The sequence below is a fragment of the Bos taurus genome, chromosome 24, assembly GCF_002263795.3.
Source record: "Bos taurus isolate L1 Dominette 01449 registration number 42190680 breed Hereford chromosome 24, ARS-UCD2.0, whole genome shotgun sequence".
Lineage (NCBI taxonomy): Eukaryota > Metazoa > Chordata > Mammalia > Artiodactyla > Bovidae > Bos > Bos taurus.
This window is the reverse complement of record NC_037351.1, coordinates 46,407,252-46,422,018: the sequence shown is the minus strand read 5'-3', so window position 1 is coordinate 46,422,018 and position 14,767 is coordinate 46,407,252. Positions and strand designations below refer to the sequence as shown.

Below are 14,767 nucleotides of genomic sequence, written 5' to 3'. Positions count from 1 at the left end.
ATCTCTTTTCATCTGCAAAGTGGAACAGCCACTTCTCTCCCATGTTCCCTACAAAGCTGTCTCGTGGGACCGTGGGTGTGGAGGTGGATGTGGGTACAGAGGGGAGGGCACAGGTGAAGGCAGGGATGGCGCCACCTCTGACAGCTCTGCCCCTGTCTCCCCAGGACATGCCCTACTACCGGTCCCAGTTTAAGAAGTGTGCGGTGGTGGGCAACGGGGGCATCCTAAAGAACAGCCGCTGCGGGAGGGAGATCAACAGTGCCGACTTTGTCTTCCGGTAGGAATCACCTTGGGTCTGCACCTGCCTCTTCTACCCCCACACCCCTCCTCCTCCATGCCCACCCTTTCTGGTGCCCCACCCTGTAATGCTGCCCTTTTAATCCCCACTTCCCACCCCTGAGAATCCTCATGCTCTGGGTTGTCCCTTTCCCCTTCAGCTCCGTCACGTGCAAGGGGTCGAACCTGTCAGGTCCTCAGTCTCCACATCTGTAAAATGGGAGCAACTGACATACCAGATATGAAGACACTGAGGACTCACAGGGGCATGCAGAGCTGTTAGTGAGGTCGTCTGGGCAGCTACCTCCCTGGTTGGGTTCCCCTCTTCTGGAAGGGTGGCCTTGTGGCTGACACCAGTATGAGCTTCACTGTGGCCTTACCTAAGTTAGACACCTGTCCATGTATTTCTTCTTCCTCATGTAAAACCCCCTCTTATCTCTTTGGGGATTCTAGCTTACCTCTTTAAGTAAAGAAGATAGGTTGAAAATAAGAGTTAAAGCGAACAAACTTGGGTTGAGGCTGCAATCATCTCGTGGGTTGGGGATCTACAACAATTAGGCCACTCAGGGTTGGTGAGGGAAGGGGTTGAACTTGCCCTTCTATGCCCAGGCTGGTTTCCTCTCTGTTCCTCTGCCCAAGTGATCACCGTCCCTTTCTTCCCCACGCCCCAGCTCCCCAGCTCCCTCTAGAATGACATGCAGTCGGACCACTTTATCTCTTCTGCAGGTGCAACCTACCCCCCATCTCAGAGAAGTACACCATGGATGTAGGGGTGAAGACAGACGTGGTCACCGTGAACCCCAGCATCATCACAGAGAGGTCAGTAGCCCTCTTTCTAGACCAGTCCTGTCTGATACAGTAGCTATTCATCACGCATGGCCACCGGGCACCATCCAGATTGAGATGTACCATCTCTAAGTGCAAAACACACCCTCGCTCTAAAATATTTACTATGAAAAAGAGGGTGAATCACACCTCATTACACTTTTATATTGATAACATATTAAAATGATAGTATGGGGGTATATCAGGTTAAATAAAATCTATTGTAAAAATTAATTTCACCTAATCCTTTCTACTTATCTAAATGTGCTTCCTAGAACATTTAAAATTACATTTGTGGCTTGCCTGATGTTTCTCTCAGACAGCGCTGATCTAGACGATCTTCCCCTAGAGATGAACCAGAGGGCCTTCCAGTGGGTGAAGAGGGCAGGCGTCTCCCTACAGGGAGCGTCCACGTGACACTGGGGAGAAACCTACGGCAAAGACCTCAAGGCACCACCTCCCCCGGCGGTTCCGTGCTGGGGTCTGTCTGGGAAGCCTGGGGGAGGGGTTAAGGTGTTAAAACTCCAAAGGCGGCACAGTCACACCTCCAGGTCAGGAGAAGGGGAAGAGGAGGGGGAGGTGTTAAATGGGGACAGATGCCCACAACCTTTACAGAGTCAGCATTCAGAGAGGAGGCCACTCAGGGTTGGTGACGGAACCAGCTGGGAGGAGGGCTGTTTACTGTAGAGAGAAGGTTAGGGAGGGGCTGTGGTGAAGGAAGGGCTCCGGGGGCCAGCGGCTGGCTTGGTGTCCATCCCCAGGGACCTTGGTGAAGGCAGGCCAGGGGGTTGTCCCGAGGGGGGCTCTAGGGAAGGCCTCCCTCCTCCACTTCCCCTTTGAGCCCACCCGGGAACTCTCATCCGTGTGGGTTAAGGATTACCCTCCCCCCAGCAACCGCACCCCACCCCCACCCCAACCCTGCCGCAGTCACACACCAGGTACTTGTCCCTTTGGGTCCAGACTGCCCTCTCCTGCACCCTCTTAGAAAACTACAACTGTGCCGGAGAAAAGCGGACATTCATCTGCTGAGTGCCTGAGATCAAAGGAGGCGAGGAGGTGGGGGGTGGCCTTGAGAGACCCCCCCAGTCCTTTGCGAAGAGCCCAGGGAGCAGGGGTGGGCCAGCGAGGGCCCGGGGCCCCGTCTCACCCTGTGCGCGCACCCCGCCAGGTTCCACAAGCTGGAGAAGTGGCGGCGGCCCTTCTACCGCGTGCTGCAGCTGTACGAGAACGCGTCGGTGCTGCTGCCCGCCTTCTACAACACGCGCAACACCGACGTGTCCATCCGCGTCAAGTACGTGCTGGACGACTTCGAGTCACCGCAGGCCGTGTACTACTTCCACCCGCAGTACCTGGTCAACGTGTCGCGCTACTGGCTCAGCCTCGGGGTGCGCGCCAAGCGCATCAGCACCGGCCTCATCCTGGCCACTGCGGCGCTCGAGCTGTGCGAGGAGGTGCACCTGTTCGGCTTCTGGGCCTTCCCCATGAACCCCTCGGGCCTGTACATCACCCACCACTACTACGACAACGTCAAGCCCCGCCCCGGCTTCCACGCCATGCCCTCGGAGATCTTCAACTTCCTGCACCTGCATAGCCGCGGCATCCTGCGTGTGCACACGGGCACCTGCAGCTGCTGCTGAGGGCGGCGTGGCCCTTCTGCCGGCCCCCCTGGCACACGGGTACCCCCGGCACACGGAGCACCCCCGGCACACGGAGCCACGCTCTTCCTCGCCGGCCCGCAGGGCGGGGCGAAGGCCTGGCACTGAGGCTGGCGCTCTCTTGGATGCTCAGCTTCAGACTTGGGTCCTGTGGGCTCTGGGAGGCAGGGATGCGGGCGGGGGAGAGACAGCTCCATGCGCACCGCCCCACCTGCCCCCCACCCCGGCCACACCTCAAGATGGGGGCCCTGGGGGTCCCAAGGGAATCAAGCACATTTCCACTCAGCGTTAGCATCCAAAAGAGCATAAACCGTATGGCCTCTTTGCAGCTAAAGGAAGTCCCTACTGGGAACAGAAAAGAGGGAGACAGACAGAACGTGTGAGCACACTTTAGATGCAACTCAGACTTTTGGGTTCCTGACTCTTATTCCCAGGCCTCAGCCATGAAATGTGGTCTAGAAGCTCAGAGCTAAAAGGCCAACCGAGTGGCCAGACCTTCCTGTGAGGACAGTGGCTCAGAGAGGTCCAGGGATTATTAACCGAGTTTCCACCAACCGACTAAGTGGCGCTGTGAGATCTGATGCAAGGGCTGTGGGTTAGGATCTTCGCTCAGACACTGTCAAACAAGGAGAGCCACCCCCTTCAAACACATCCTCAGACACACACGTCTTGGTGCCTCCAGGTTCAATCCTGTGTTTGACTTTTTGATGAGAAGGAAATAAACCAGACCAGCCATTTGCACTAAGGTTTTCAAGCCAACGTTATCGACTCAATAAGTGCTTAGCGACTTGCTTCCTCTTCTGTCTCCCTATTTTCAGCTCTGTTTTAACCGGGAGTTATTTATAAGATCCATCCCTCTGTGTGTTCCTGAATACTGCAGTTCCTGCTGTATCGTGTTCCTGAATTGGAACCGTAAGGCTCTGGACTGGAAAGCGCTGACATGTGACTGGCGAGCTTAGCGACGGAAGTGAGTCTTGGCCTCCGACACCAGCATCACTGAGGTCCTACCGTGAAGGCGGGGTTTCCCGCAGCACGCAGCCTGCTGGCCTTCACGTGCGTGGATCCACAGGGCCTGTGCTTTGGGAAGTCAGCTGTGCCTAGGCTGAAAGGGCTTCTCGTGTCATTTCACATTGCTTTCTTCCTCCCTGTGGTATTCCCACCATGAATGCGGCTGTGCCTAATACACACTGTTGGTGAATTGCCTTAGAATTTAGCTTTGTGGAACCATAGAAGGCCAGTGCTGGAGGATCTTCAGCCTGCCTCTCCTTTCCTCCCTTCCTGCTCTCTCCCCTCCTTCACCTAAACATTTCCAGAAGCCTGTTCTGCTTTGGTTTGGGGTGAGGCTTGGGAAGACATGATGACAAAGACAGGATCTCTGTCTTCCAGGAGTGGAGGGCAGACCAGAGACAAATTCCGACTCCGCATGCTGGGTGTAATGAGAAGGAGGAGGGGTGGTGAGAGCTCAGCACACAGGGAGCAGGACCTTTCATCTGATCACTTCATTTTACAGGCAGAGCAACAGGCCCAGCTGGTGAGAGACCACAGCACACAGGCTCTGTCCCGGGTTCCCAGGCTCCCCATCGAGGCCAGAACCCCTTCTCCTTGCTTGGGTTTCGTGTTGGTGGAGCCATTACGGAACAAGTGCTCCACGCACAGCACTGTTCTAGGTGCTGGCCTTGATTCTGGCCTCTGGTCTTCACTGGGGAAACCTTGGGCTATTCTGAGCCTCTCTGCTTGTCTGCAGTGCAAGGAAGTAGCCAGTGAGCCAAAGCAGGCCCAAGGACGTGGTGAACCAGGGAACACCGCCGAGGACAGTGGATGATTTCCTTTCTTGGGCTCTGCCTGTTTCTCCAAGGAAGGAACATCTGAGACAGATTCCAGTTAACTGAAGTTTCCAGCCATTTGTTTGCGGTTAGTTGGGCCCCATTCTTGAAACTACAGGATGTTAGACCTGGAAGACTCTTAAAGAACATTCTGTCCCACTTAAGGAAGGTGAGGTGACCTCCCTGAAGAACAGGGAGGTGACCTGGCTCAAATCGTGCCAGGGGCTCTACTGAGTGCATGCTGTGGACAGAACCTTGGTGAGTCAGACACCAGGGTTCACATAGCCAGGAGTATCTGCCTCAACCAGGGCCCTCGTAGGAGTGGGGATGGAGCATCACAACCCATCCCATGTAGGAGCTGGACTCCTTGCTTTTGGTCCTATTGAAGTCTGAGGGCCTTAGGGCAGTCCCTTCTCCTTTCTTAGGTCTCCATCTCCTCATCTCTACAACCAGAGGCTTAGAAAATATCCCTAGGGTCTCTGTAATCTTTAATTTTATTAAGTGTTTGGAAGTATTCGTGATGTATGGATCTAAGCCATAGATAATATTTATTGCTATAATAGCTAAGATTTCCTGCACGCTCATTCTGTATCAAGCCCTGTACTGGGCGCTTTCTTTGCATTATCTCCTGTGATCACCACAGGACCCCTTTGGGTAAGCAGGCTCCAATGGGGAGACAGTCATTTGGTGTCTTGCCGTGGCCAGACACCCAGTAGAGGAAACTGCACCCAGGTCTTGTAGAAACCCAAAGCCTGCGTTCCAAACCTCTGTCTTCGCCACTTCCTAGCCAGTGTCCCCAGGGCTGGCACAAGAGGGAATCCTTGTTCCGGAAGGACTGAGAGGCCACTGCAGGGTGGTGCTGGGCCCTGCTATAGGGACAGTGCTCAGACGCTGGCATGGGTTCAGAAGGGAGTGTGCTTGTAGGTGCTTCTTCACCCCAACCCCGCCCCAGCCCTGGCAACAGCACAGATGTGCCCACAGTGCAGTGAAGGGAGGGGAGCTGCGGCCACATTTTGCAGAAGGGGTACACATTAAATGTTGGAGGACTTGCCCAAGGCCACATGGCCAGCTAGTGACTCAGCTGGGACTCAGTCTCCTGACTTCCACGCTACACTTTTCTCCTGCAGCCAGTGTTTGTAGGAAAAGCACATTTTCAAAGGCTCAGAAGACCTGGGCACTGGCTCAGGAAGCCACCCCACCCCCATGTTCCTTGAAGCTCTGCCCCCATCCCACCGTGCAGTGCGCACAGCTAGTTATATATAATACCCTTACGTAAGGAAGCTCGATTCCCCAAACAAAACAACCATCGTGTCTTCCTTTGTGCTAAGCCCACTGCTCCAGGCTTCCCTGGTGGCTCGGACAGTAAAGAATCTGCCTCCAATGCAGGAAACCCAAGTTTGATCCCTGGGTTGGGAAGATACCCTGGAGAAGGGCATGGCAACCTACTCCAGTATTCTTGCCTGGAGAATCCCATGGACAGAGGAGCCTGGCGGGCTATAGTCCGTGGGGTTGCAAAGAGTCGGACACAACTGAGTGACTAACACTTTCACTTTCACCAGGCTTGAAAGGCAGTGAAAACAAGCAAATGACTCTGTGCTTAGCCAAGCAAAAAGGAAGGTGGCTCAAGGTCAGATGCAGCCTCTGAGACCATTTTTGTAATGCTGCTGTGGCAGCTCTGCCCACTAATCGCCTGGTGCTGCAGACAATCCATCGCCCTCAGTTCTGCTGAGTGTAGGGAGGAGGCAAGGGCAGAGCTACCCGACAGTTGAGGGACAACACAGAGCTGGCTTCAGTCAGGTATTCAGCAAATCGTTACCGAGCACTCATTTTGTGCGGGGAATTTGGCTAGGGGCCTTTGAGCTAGAGATGAGCAGAGTATTAGCCCCAGCCCTCCCGGAGCTTATGGTCTGGTGGGCATGTCCAGATGCTGAACTGAGTCCCCCAGGCACGTGTAGGGGCTGAGCTGAGTACTGGCAAATCTGGGCTCAGGGACAAGTATCGCGAGAGGAGCACCAGGCCATGCAGGCGTCGGTCCTGAATCCTGAAGGTTGGCACAATGATTGTAATTGCTAAAGCGGTAGACCCATGTCAGGCTTCATTCCTCGACATCTATGTGACAGTGGTGAGTGGCCTCACTGGTCTTTTGAGTCCTCTCTTCCTTTTTTTTTTTTTTTTTAAGAAACCACTTTACCCTGACTTTCCTCCCGCCTCACTGAATGCTCCTTCTCAGGCTCCTTTGTTGACCCATCTTTTGTGAAGCTTCCTCAGGGTTCTCTTCTCTTATTAGGAGTGTTCCTTCAGAAATTGCATCTGTTCACAGCCTCTAACCTCTCCTGTCCTTGCATCTTACGCCCCTTACCTGGAGGCCAGTTCTCCTTTGGAGCCACAGAAACACACTCACTGTGGCTGTCTGAATGCCTGTAGCTGCTCAACATCTCAGCTCGTATAGTTAAAACCTGCTCAATGTGCCCTCAACTGGCACAGTTAAAAGGACAATCTGGATTCAAAGTCACATCCCCCCCACTTACTGGTGACTTTGGGGGCGCTGCCAATGCCCTCTGGAAGCTCTGATTCATCATCTGAGGTTTAGGCCAGGACACCAGCCGCGGAATAGGGTTTCACGATGCCTAGCACAGAGCTGACACAAACTAGACACCCAGAGAACAGGTTCCTTCTTCCTCCTTTCTTCCCCCGCTGAATGGCTCTACCTCATCACTGGCCCCTCGGTCCCAAACCTGGGTCCCTTTTGGTTCTCCTTCCTCCTTCACTTTCTGTTTGTTCACCAGATTGTATCAATTCCAACTCAGAAACTTCCCTTGAATTCATTCCCTCCATACATTCCTTCTGCCACTGCCCTAACTCAGGCCCTCTGACTGATCATTCTGCTTCTGGGGAATTACCTTCTGGAAACACCTTTGGTGGAGCCCATTGCCTTCTTATACCATATAGTCCAGATTCCTTTACCCAGACATGCAGGGGTTGTCCCAAGCTGGCTCACTCACCTTCCCAGAGACCCTCCTGCCCCCATCATCCCACCAGGACTCCTCCAGATGGCTGTAGCTTCGAACAAGCTGTTGGAAATGCCTGAAATGGCCCTTTTACCCCACCATTTGTGCAGGTAATGTCAGGTGAGGGTCCCCACCTCTTCCCCTCTGTGAACCTAGGCTGCGCTGAGCACTCTCTGTGCTTCTGCAGGAACCATCACTGACTCCTGTTAGGACATCCTCACAGCGCAACACCGTGGGGGTGCCTGTGTCCTTGGCCGAGGGCTGTCCTTTCCCCAGGAGAGGGCAGTGTGTCTGGTTCTTCTTGGTGTCCCCAGTACTGGCACAGAGCCACCTGTTAACTATAGCAGTAGGGTCTCTGATTAGCCAGTGTGTTCCAGTGGTTCAGGAGACCCCACTAATAAACTGAGTAACGTGTAATTGTCAGCTTAAGAGAGTCCTCCATTGATTATTATATTATTTTTGCCTGGTACCTTGCATGTGGGAAGCATTTTGCTGTACAGACTCCCCCACCTGCCTCTGGGGAGCTTGGGGTGTAGGTCCCAGTTGTGGTTGCTTGCTGGCTCCATCACCTGATCTCTGCTGCCTTCTCTTTGCCTCCTTCCATTATAATCTTGAATTAAATCCCTGGGTCGGGAAGATCCCCTGGAGAAGGGAATGGCAACCCACTCAAGTATTTTTGCCTTGAGAATTCTGTGGACAGAGGAGCTTGGTGGGCTACAGTTCATGGGGTCTCAAAGAGTCGGACACGACTGAGCAACTAACACACTATTATAATCTTCTTCCTCATCTGCTTCTTGCCTATTCACCAAGTCTCTCTAGTTTAAGCAAAAGGTGGAAAGATTTTCTTTTTCCCTTCCCTCCTTAAAAACCATAGAGATTTGTCAGAATCTTAAATTGCTATATTGAGGTACAGACCGAGTATCAGTATACAAAGGACTAATCAATAATGTCTCAAGAACGAGTGGAAAGTGCTGTGTTTATTGGCTGGGAAACAAATGAGCTGAGCTTTGCAAAAATGTCTGCTCCAGATGCCCAGTGGAAGGTCAGGAGCTTGGGGGTCTCTCTGTGGGAGGGGGCTGGTGCAGCTCTGAGTTCAGCACACACCCTGGCCTCTCTCCCGGCAACCTGGGCACCCTTCTAAAGAGGAGGCTGACTGTGGCTTATGACCGGATGAGGCTAGGCTTGGGGTATGCCAATGCCTGGGGTGTGCCCTGTTCTCTTGTTCTTTAGAGGGCTGGTCAAGCCAGGCCAGTCTAAGGAGGTTGATTACATCCTACAAGGCGCTATGATAAAGTGATATGTCCTTCAAGGTGTAGACTGTAGATCACTCGTGTCAGAATCCCCTAAGTGTTAAACCCCCTGCCTCCAGACTCAGAACCTGGGGGAGAGGGGTGATGCGGGGCAATCAGCATTGTGACTCCAAGACCAGCCAGGCTCTCCAGGTGGTCTTGGAGCCCATATCTGCTGGAGAACTGGGCTCTGCACCGCTTGTGGGTCAGTGGCTACTGCCAGGTGAGTGATGGTGTCTGGCTTGAAATTCAGACTGGAGTCTTAAGCAATAAAAGAGCAAAAACAAGAATCTGACACACAACTGAACTTTGGTGTGTTTTAGAAATATGAATATAAAATATAATCCACTATTTAATTCACAACAGAAATTGACTGCTTAGGAATCTCTTACATTTATGAAATCTGTTTTGGCCTAGATATTATCAGTGGGTTTTCTATTTTTCAATTGTGGGTAAAATATACATAAGATTTACCATCTTAGCCATTTTTAAGTGTATAGTTCAGTAGTGTTAAGTTGTATAACCAATCTCCAGGCTGTTTTTTTTGTTGTAGTTATTGCAAAACTAAAACTCTATACCCATTAAAGAACAACTCCTCATTTCCCCCTCCCCCAGCTCCTGGCAGCCATCATCCTTTCTGTCTCTGTCCCTTGACTACTCTAGGTCCCTCACATAAATGGAATCATAGCGTGTCTGACTTTTTGGTGACTGGCTTATTTCATATAGAATCTCTTAGGTATGATCTGTTCTCAAATGACTTGAACTGTTCTCAGTGTCCCTATGATAGGATTCTGATTTTAATTTTGGCCTGGAACAGTTGTCCTGGGCCCTTAGTTGTTCCCTGGCTTCTGACAACCTCAGCACCTTTTGCTGAGGGTCAGAGCAGACCCTGTCTTGCTTTGCTAGCTTGACTCAGCTGTCCTGGCCAGCCACTGCCCTGAGAGGCAATAACTCTGCTCAGCTTCTACAAGTCTATAGATATTTCTCCTGCATGGTCTCTTCTGAGAACCTGCTTTTCTTTTTTTAACAAGAGAAAGAGAGGGAGAGAGACATACATACATTACCATGACTTAGCTCTTAGGACAAAAGCCAGAAATCACTGACTGTCTCTCTTTTCAGTAGGGGGATGGTTTCCTTGGCAACCAAGTAACTCATTTCCTTCAACTAAATGACTTGTTCAACTTTAGGGTAAAAGTGTTATTTTCTCTAGAATCATGGCCCTCAACCTTGTGTGCACATTGAAGTCACCCAGGGATCTTTATAAAGCCACCCATGCCAGATCCTCATCTTTCCAGAGAATCTGATTCACTTGGCTTGGGGACAGGGCCCCATATTCTTATTTTTAAAAATCTCTTAAGTGAATCTACTGCACAGAGGCCAAGGGTCTCTGTTTCGGCGGCACATCAGGGTCATCTGGAGAACTTTTAAGAGCTACTTGTGCCTGGACTTTGCCCCCAGAAGTTCTGATCCAGTTGGTCTGAGGCGTGACCTGAGTGGGAGGGCTTTTCTGACTCTCCAGATGACCCTACTATGCAGCCGAGACTGAGAACCACTGTTCTAGCCCACCATCTTCCAAACTTGAACCTGTGTCAGAATCACTCGGAGAGCTCACTGGTTCCTGGGCCCCTCCCCAGAGTCTGATTTGGTGACCATGGCAGGGACCTTCCTTGCTACTTCCTAAGTGATGCTGAGGCTGGTCCTGGGACCCACACTTTGAGGAGCACTGCTGCGCTGTGGTTGGGCTTTAGTGGGACCTGAACATGAGGAACTGGAGAAGGCAATGGCACCCCACTCCAGCACTCTTGCCTGGAAAATCCCATGGATGGAGGAGCCTGGCAGGCTGCAGTCCATGGGGTCGCTAAGAGTTGGACATGACTGAGTGACTTCACTTTCACTTTTCACTGTCATGCATTGGAGAAGGAAATGGCAGCCCACTCCAGTGTTCATGCCTGGAGAATCCCAGGGATGGGGGAGCCTGTTGGGCTGCCATCTATGGGGTCGCACAGAGTCGGACATGACTTAGCAGCAGCAGCAGCTCTGCCTGATCTTGTAACTGTCTCAGCCCTACTTTGCTGGCATTTGTTTCCTGGTTAGTGGTTGGGAGCCTTGATTCAGGCTTGAGACTTCTTAAAGGTATCAAGCAGCTCTTTTTCTGAACAGTCTCAACCTTTAAATAGACATTATGAAATCTTTTTAAAGCAAAGTTAACTAGATTTCCTCTCGCAGGGTTAGGAGGCTTGGAGTGTGCTTGAATTAAGATTCATCTGTTCCTGGAGTAGGGGTGCATTTGGGGATTAGCGCTAAGGGGCTGGAGTCTCTGGAGTTGGTGACCAGCCTGTGTCTGGGTGAGGGTCTCCCTGTGATGAGTGCTGGGATAAGATCAGGGCATCACAGTGCTCTCTTGAACACAAAGCCGGGGCTGGCGCACTGCCCACCACACCCGTGGAAAACAAACAAGGTGGTGATGAGGCAGCATCCCACAGATGTGGGCTGATGTGACCCAGGGTTTACACCGGCCTTAGGCTCCTCCTTCCTTTCCCGCCTTCTGTTAGAAAAGGCTCAAGTTGAAACCAGCGAGCTAGTGCCGAGATCCTGCCTCAGTCTCTTCTGCCTCCAACCAGAGGCCAGTCCCCTGCCCGTTCCTCCTGAGGATACCCACAGTCGTGTGGCCCTGGCAAGCCCTTTATCACTGTGGCAGCTCACAATCTCATATTCAGCTGCAAAATGTGTGGGAAACCTTGAACATCTTAAAGATTTGTTAAAGGAGGAAATAATTGCCTTTTTTTTTTTTTTAAACAAGGTCAAAGCACACCTCACTTCCCAGGGCCCCTTACCCAGCAAGTTTACTCAGCCTCAGGCAGTTGGGGACTCTGGTGAAGGAGAATTAATTTTGAGCCCCTGTAGTAGATGCTATAAAGCTCTGTTTCAAAGACCAAACATCTTGCTAACAGCAAATCCCTCATGGCATTCATGGAATTTAATTTTAAATTCATTTCCAGTGAACTTGATTCTGGTTTCTAATAATAAAGCAAATTAAGAGAATGACAACAGGTGCTAGGTTTAGCAAGAAGCGGCAGCTAATAGACTAACATAACGGCATTAAAAAGACCAAAGCTATACATCTCAGAGAATACCAAGTGATCGGATGCTGTTTAGTGCAGGGGCCAATATGTAGTAACAACCCCAAGAGCAACAAATAACCCCTCACAGCAGCCCATCCTGTGCTGTCCACAGCCACGCAGAGATACGAAAATGCTCAAAGACTGTGCAGTAGACTGTGTTTAAGGAGGCAGAGAAGCGCTTTATCCACTTGGAATTATTTCCATCCCCAAGCACTTGAAACACATTCATCGAAATCTTGGTGCTTAAAGGATTAGCCCTCAGTTATCTTGAAGTTCAGATTGGTGAAGTTCAAGTTCATTATCTGATCACACAAGATTCGTGAGCTGGGTAAACTCACTCTTTGAGACTTAGTTTCCCTCTGACATTTGCTGCCTCCCCCCGCAAGGTGGAGGGTGAAGGGCACCCCTTCCGCCATCCTGCCTTATAGGGGACATGCAGGTTAGTGGCCGGTGGTGGCCGGGTGTCCTCTGCTTCCACCTGTGGTGTCTCTACTGCACGTGGGAGGGGATCTGGATCTCAGCTGGGCCAGGGCCGGCTCTGCAGTGACTCAGCCTGGATTTATTTGTGAATTTAAGAATAGGCCTATTCGGTCGTCTTCCTGTGAAAGTGAACACTTCTGCTTTCTACACACCTTCATCCCCCATTTTCTCACCAGCCCTCGCTGTGTTCCTAGGAGGAGGGAAAGGCAGTGAGCGGCCTGCAGACTGGACCAAGCCTGGGGAATATGACAGAGGTGTGTCCCGGGTCGCACAGAATGCTGGTGGAACCCTAGTAGGGTGCCCAAGCTCCCCAATGGGCAGGGGGAGGTGGCCCTGTCTTGTTCCCACCCTGAGACCCTTCTGTTTTCTTCCCTCTGGGTTATCTGGTTGACTGGAGTCAGGTTCAGGCCTGGGGCTTACCCCTGGCCGCATACCCTGCCCAGAGTCTGTGGGGAGGGTCCTCTTTGGTATTCGTTCCTCTCGGGGCCCCCAGCATTGGGAGCTGTACCTGGTGGGGTGAGAGGGTGGCAGTTTTAACTGGCAGAGGGTCAGCCAAGGCCACAAGCCTGAGCACAGCAGGTGTGAGGAGGTGGTTGGCAGTCGATCCAGTGATGCCCTCCGTTGCTGTGCTTGTTTGTGGGGGGCTGGGGGGTGCCCCAAGTGACAGCTCCTTCCAGCCTTCCTGGACCTCTTCCACAGGACCCTCGGCCTCTACTGGGGCCAGCTTCTGAGCAAGTCTCTCTTCCCAAGTATTTTTGGGGGGCAGGTGGTCCTCCCTGAGGCTTCCACGCTCTGCACACATGTTTTAGGGGCGCAACGGGGTCTTCGAGGCCTGCCAATTCTCTTTCTGGACCCAACTAACCTCTCTTCAGAAAGCCATAACTCTTCTTCAGAGCTGTATTGTGTGAAATATATGTAAATGTGTATGTATTTTTAAACTCACACGTTAACTCAATGCGCGTACAAGAAGTCGTCCAGTGCTACAGTTTGGAGTCGAACCTCTGCCACCTGGCTCCCCAAGTGAAGGCAGGACAGATGACGGGGGTCCACGAGGGAGCTGTGGAAACCTCGTCCCTACAGCCACGAGCTCCCAGGCTCGATGTCGGTTTCCAGGAGCTCACCTGAAGGCAGCCAGTGGAGTGCTCCCGCGGGGCTGGCGGCAGCGACTCGCCCCTGCGTGGCCTCCTGTGCGTGAAGACAAAGTGGCCATGTGGATGTGACCTCCACGTGCTCCTCAAACCCATCCCCCAGTGCTTTCCTCTCCCAAGAGCCACATCACGCTGCACCGCGCTCCACAGAGCCTTTCCCACTGGAGAGGGAAAGGGAGACCGAGACGTCGTTTGCTGGGCTGCTCGGAAACTCAGTCTGGACATGGAACTGGAGCATTGCTTTTTAAAAGAAAAAAAAATCCCTCTCTTGCTCTGGTTGATTTGCTCCCTCCGTTTGTCCTGGAGAGAAACGCTTTGTGCCCCTCCAGAGTGCTGGGAAGATGAGGTTGCAGTCATTATTTTCATGCAAATTTTGCTGAGGAGCAGGGGTTCATAGAAACTCTTGCAGCCTCATTCCAGCTTGTTCGTGGCTGTCCTTGAGTGATCCTGAAGTGGTGACTGTGACTTAACGCCTGAGACGTAATCAGGGTAATTTGTATCTGTCACTGTGTTTGAAAAGCCCTCAATTCCACCCAATAAAAACAGTCAAGTGGTTCATCTAGTGCAGATTTCTCTGGCTGTGGCCTTGTGTGTGTGCGTGTTTGGGGACTGGGCTGGACCAGGCTGATGCAGCACAGCTCAATGTGCTGCATTGAGCAGCTGCCAGCTCTAGGGAGGACACCATGGCTGCCTGGGGCTCATCTTTGGGAAGCATTGGCCTCTCTGTCTGGCAAGAGTGGCAATCTAAGCGGGGGCTCTTAGGAAGGGCTCAGAGACCAGACCCAGACCAAGTTGGGTGGAGTGCTGAATTGACAGTATACAGGGAGCAGAAGAACAAAAAGAGAGAAGACTGCAGACTTCCTCTAAGGAAGGAGGGTCCCCACGAGCTGGGGTGGGGGTTAAGGGGAGAGGGGTGAGTGGGTGGGGGATTATGGGATCTGAGTTGTGCTAACACCTAGAAACAGACCCATTAGCTAAAAAGACTTGTTTTTCCTTAAGCAACTTGCTCTGTCAAGGTCTGGAGTCACAGCAAAGGAATTACCCTTTCATTAAAAAAAAAAAAAAATTGTTCTTTCAATGCTGCTATCCATGAGTGTGTTTGGAATAGGATTATGTTAAATAAATAAAAAGAAATTTATGT

At 51.9% G+C, this 14,767-nt stretch overlaps 1 protein-coding gene across 2 annotated transcripts in view; it reads left to right on the top strand.

Annotated features, from left to right (window-relative positions):
* ST8SIA5 (ST8 alpha-N-acetyl-neuraminide alpha-2,8-sialyltransferase 5) overlaps positions 1-14,184 on the top strand; it is a 78,030-nt gene extending 63,846 nt beyond the window's left edge. The window contains 4 exon segments of one of the 2 annotated variants that reach the window (NM_001192874.2): positions 165-277; positions 1,003-1,095; positions 2,270-2,736; positions 2,739-3,496. In NM_001192874.2, the coding sequence (NP_001179803.1) occupies positions 165-277; positions 1,003-1,095; positions 2,270-2,736 (673 nt within the window). In that variant the 3' untranslated portion in view covers positions 2,739-3,496. 2 annotated transcript variants of the gene reach the window in all.
* Positions 14,185-14,767: the final 583 nt, after the last annotated feature.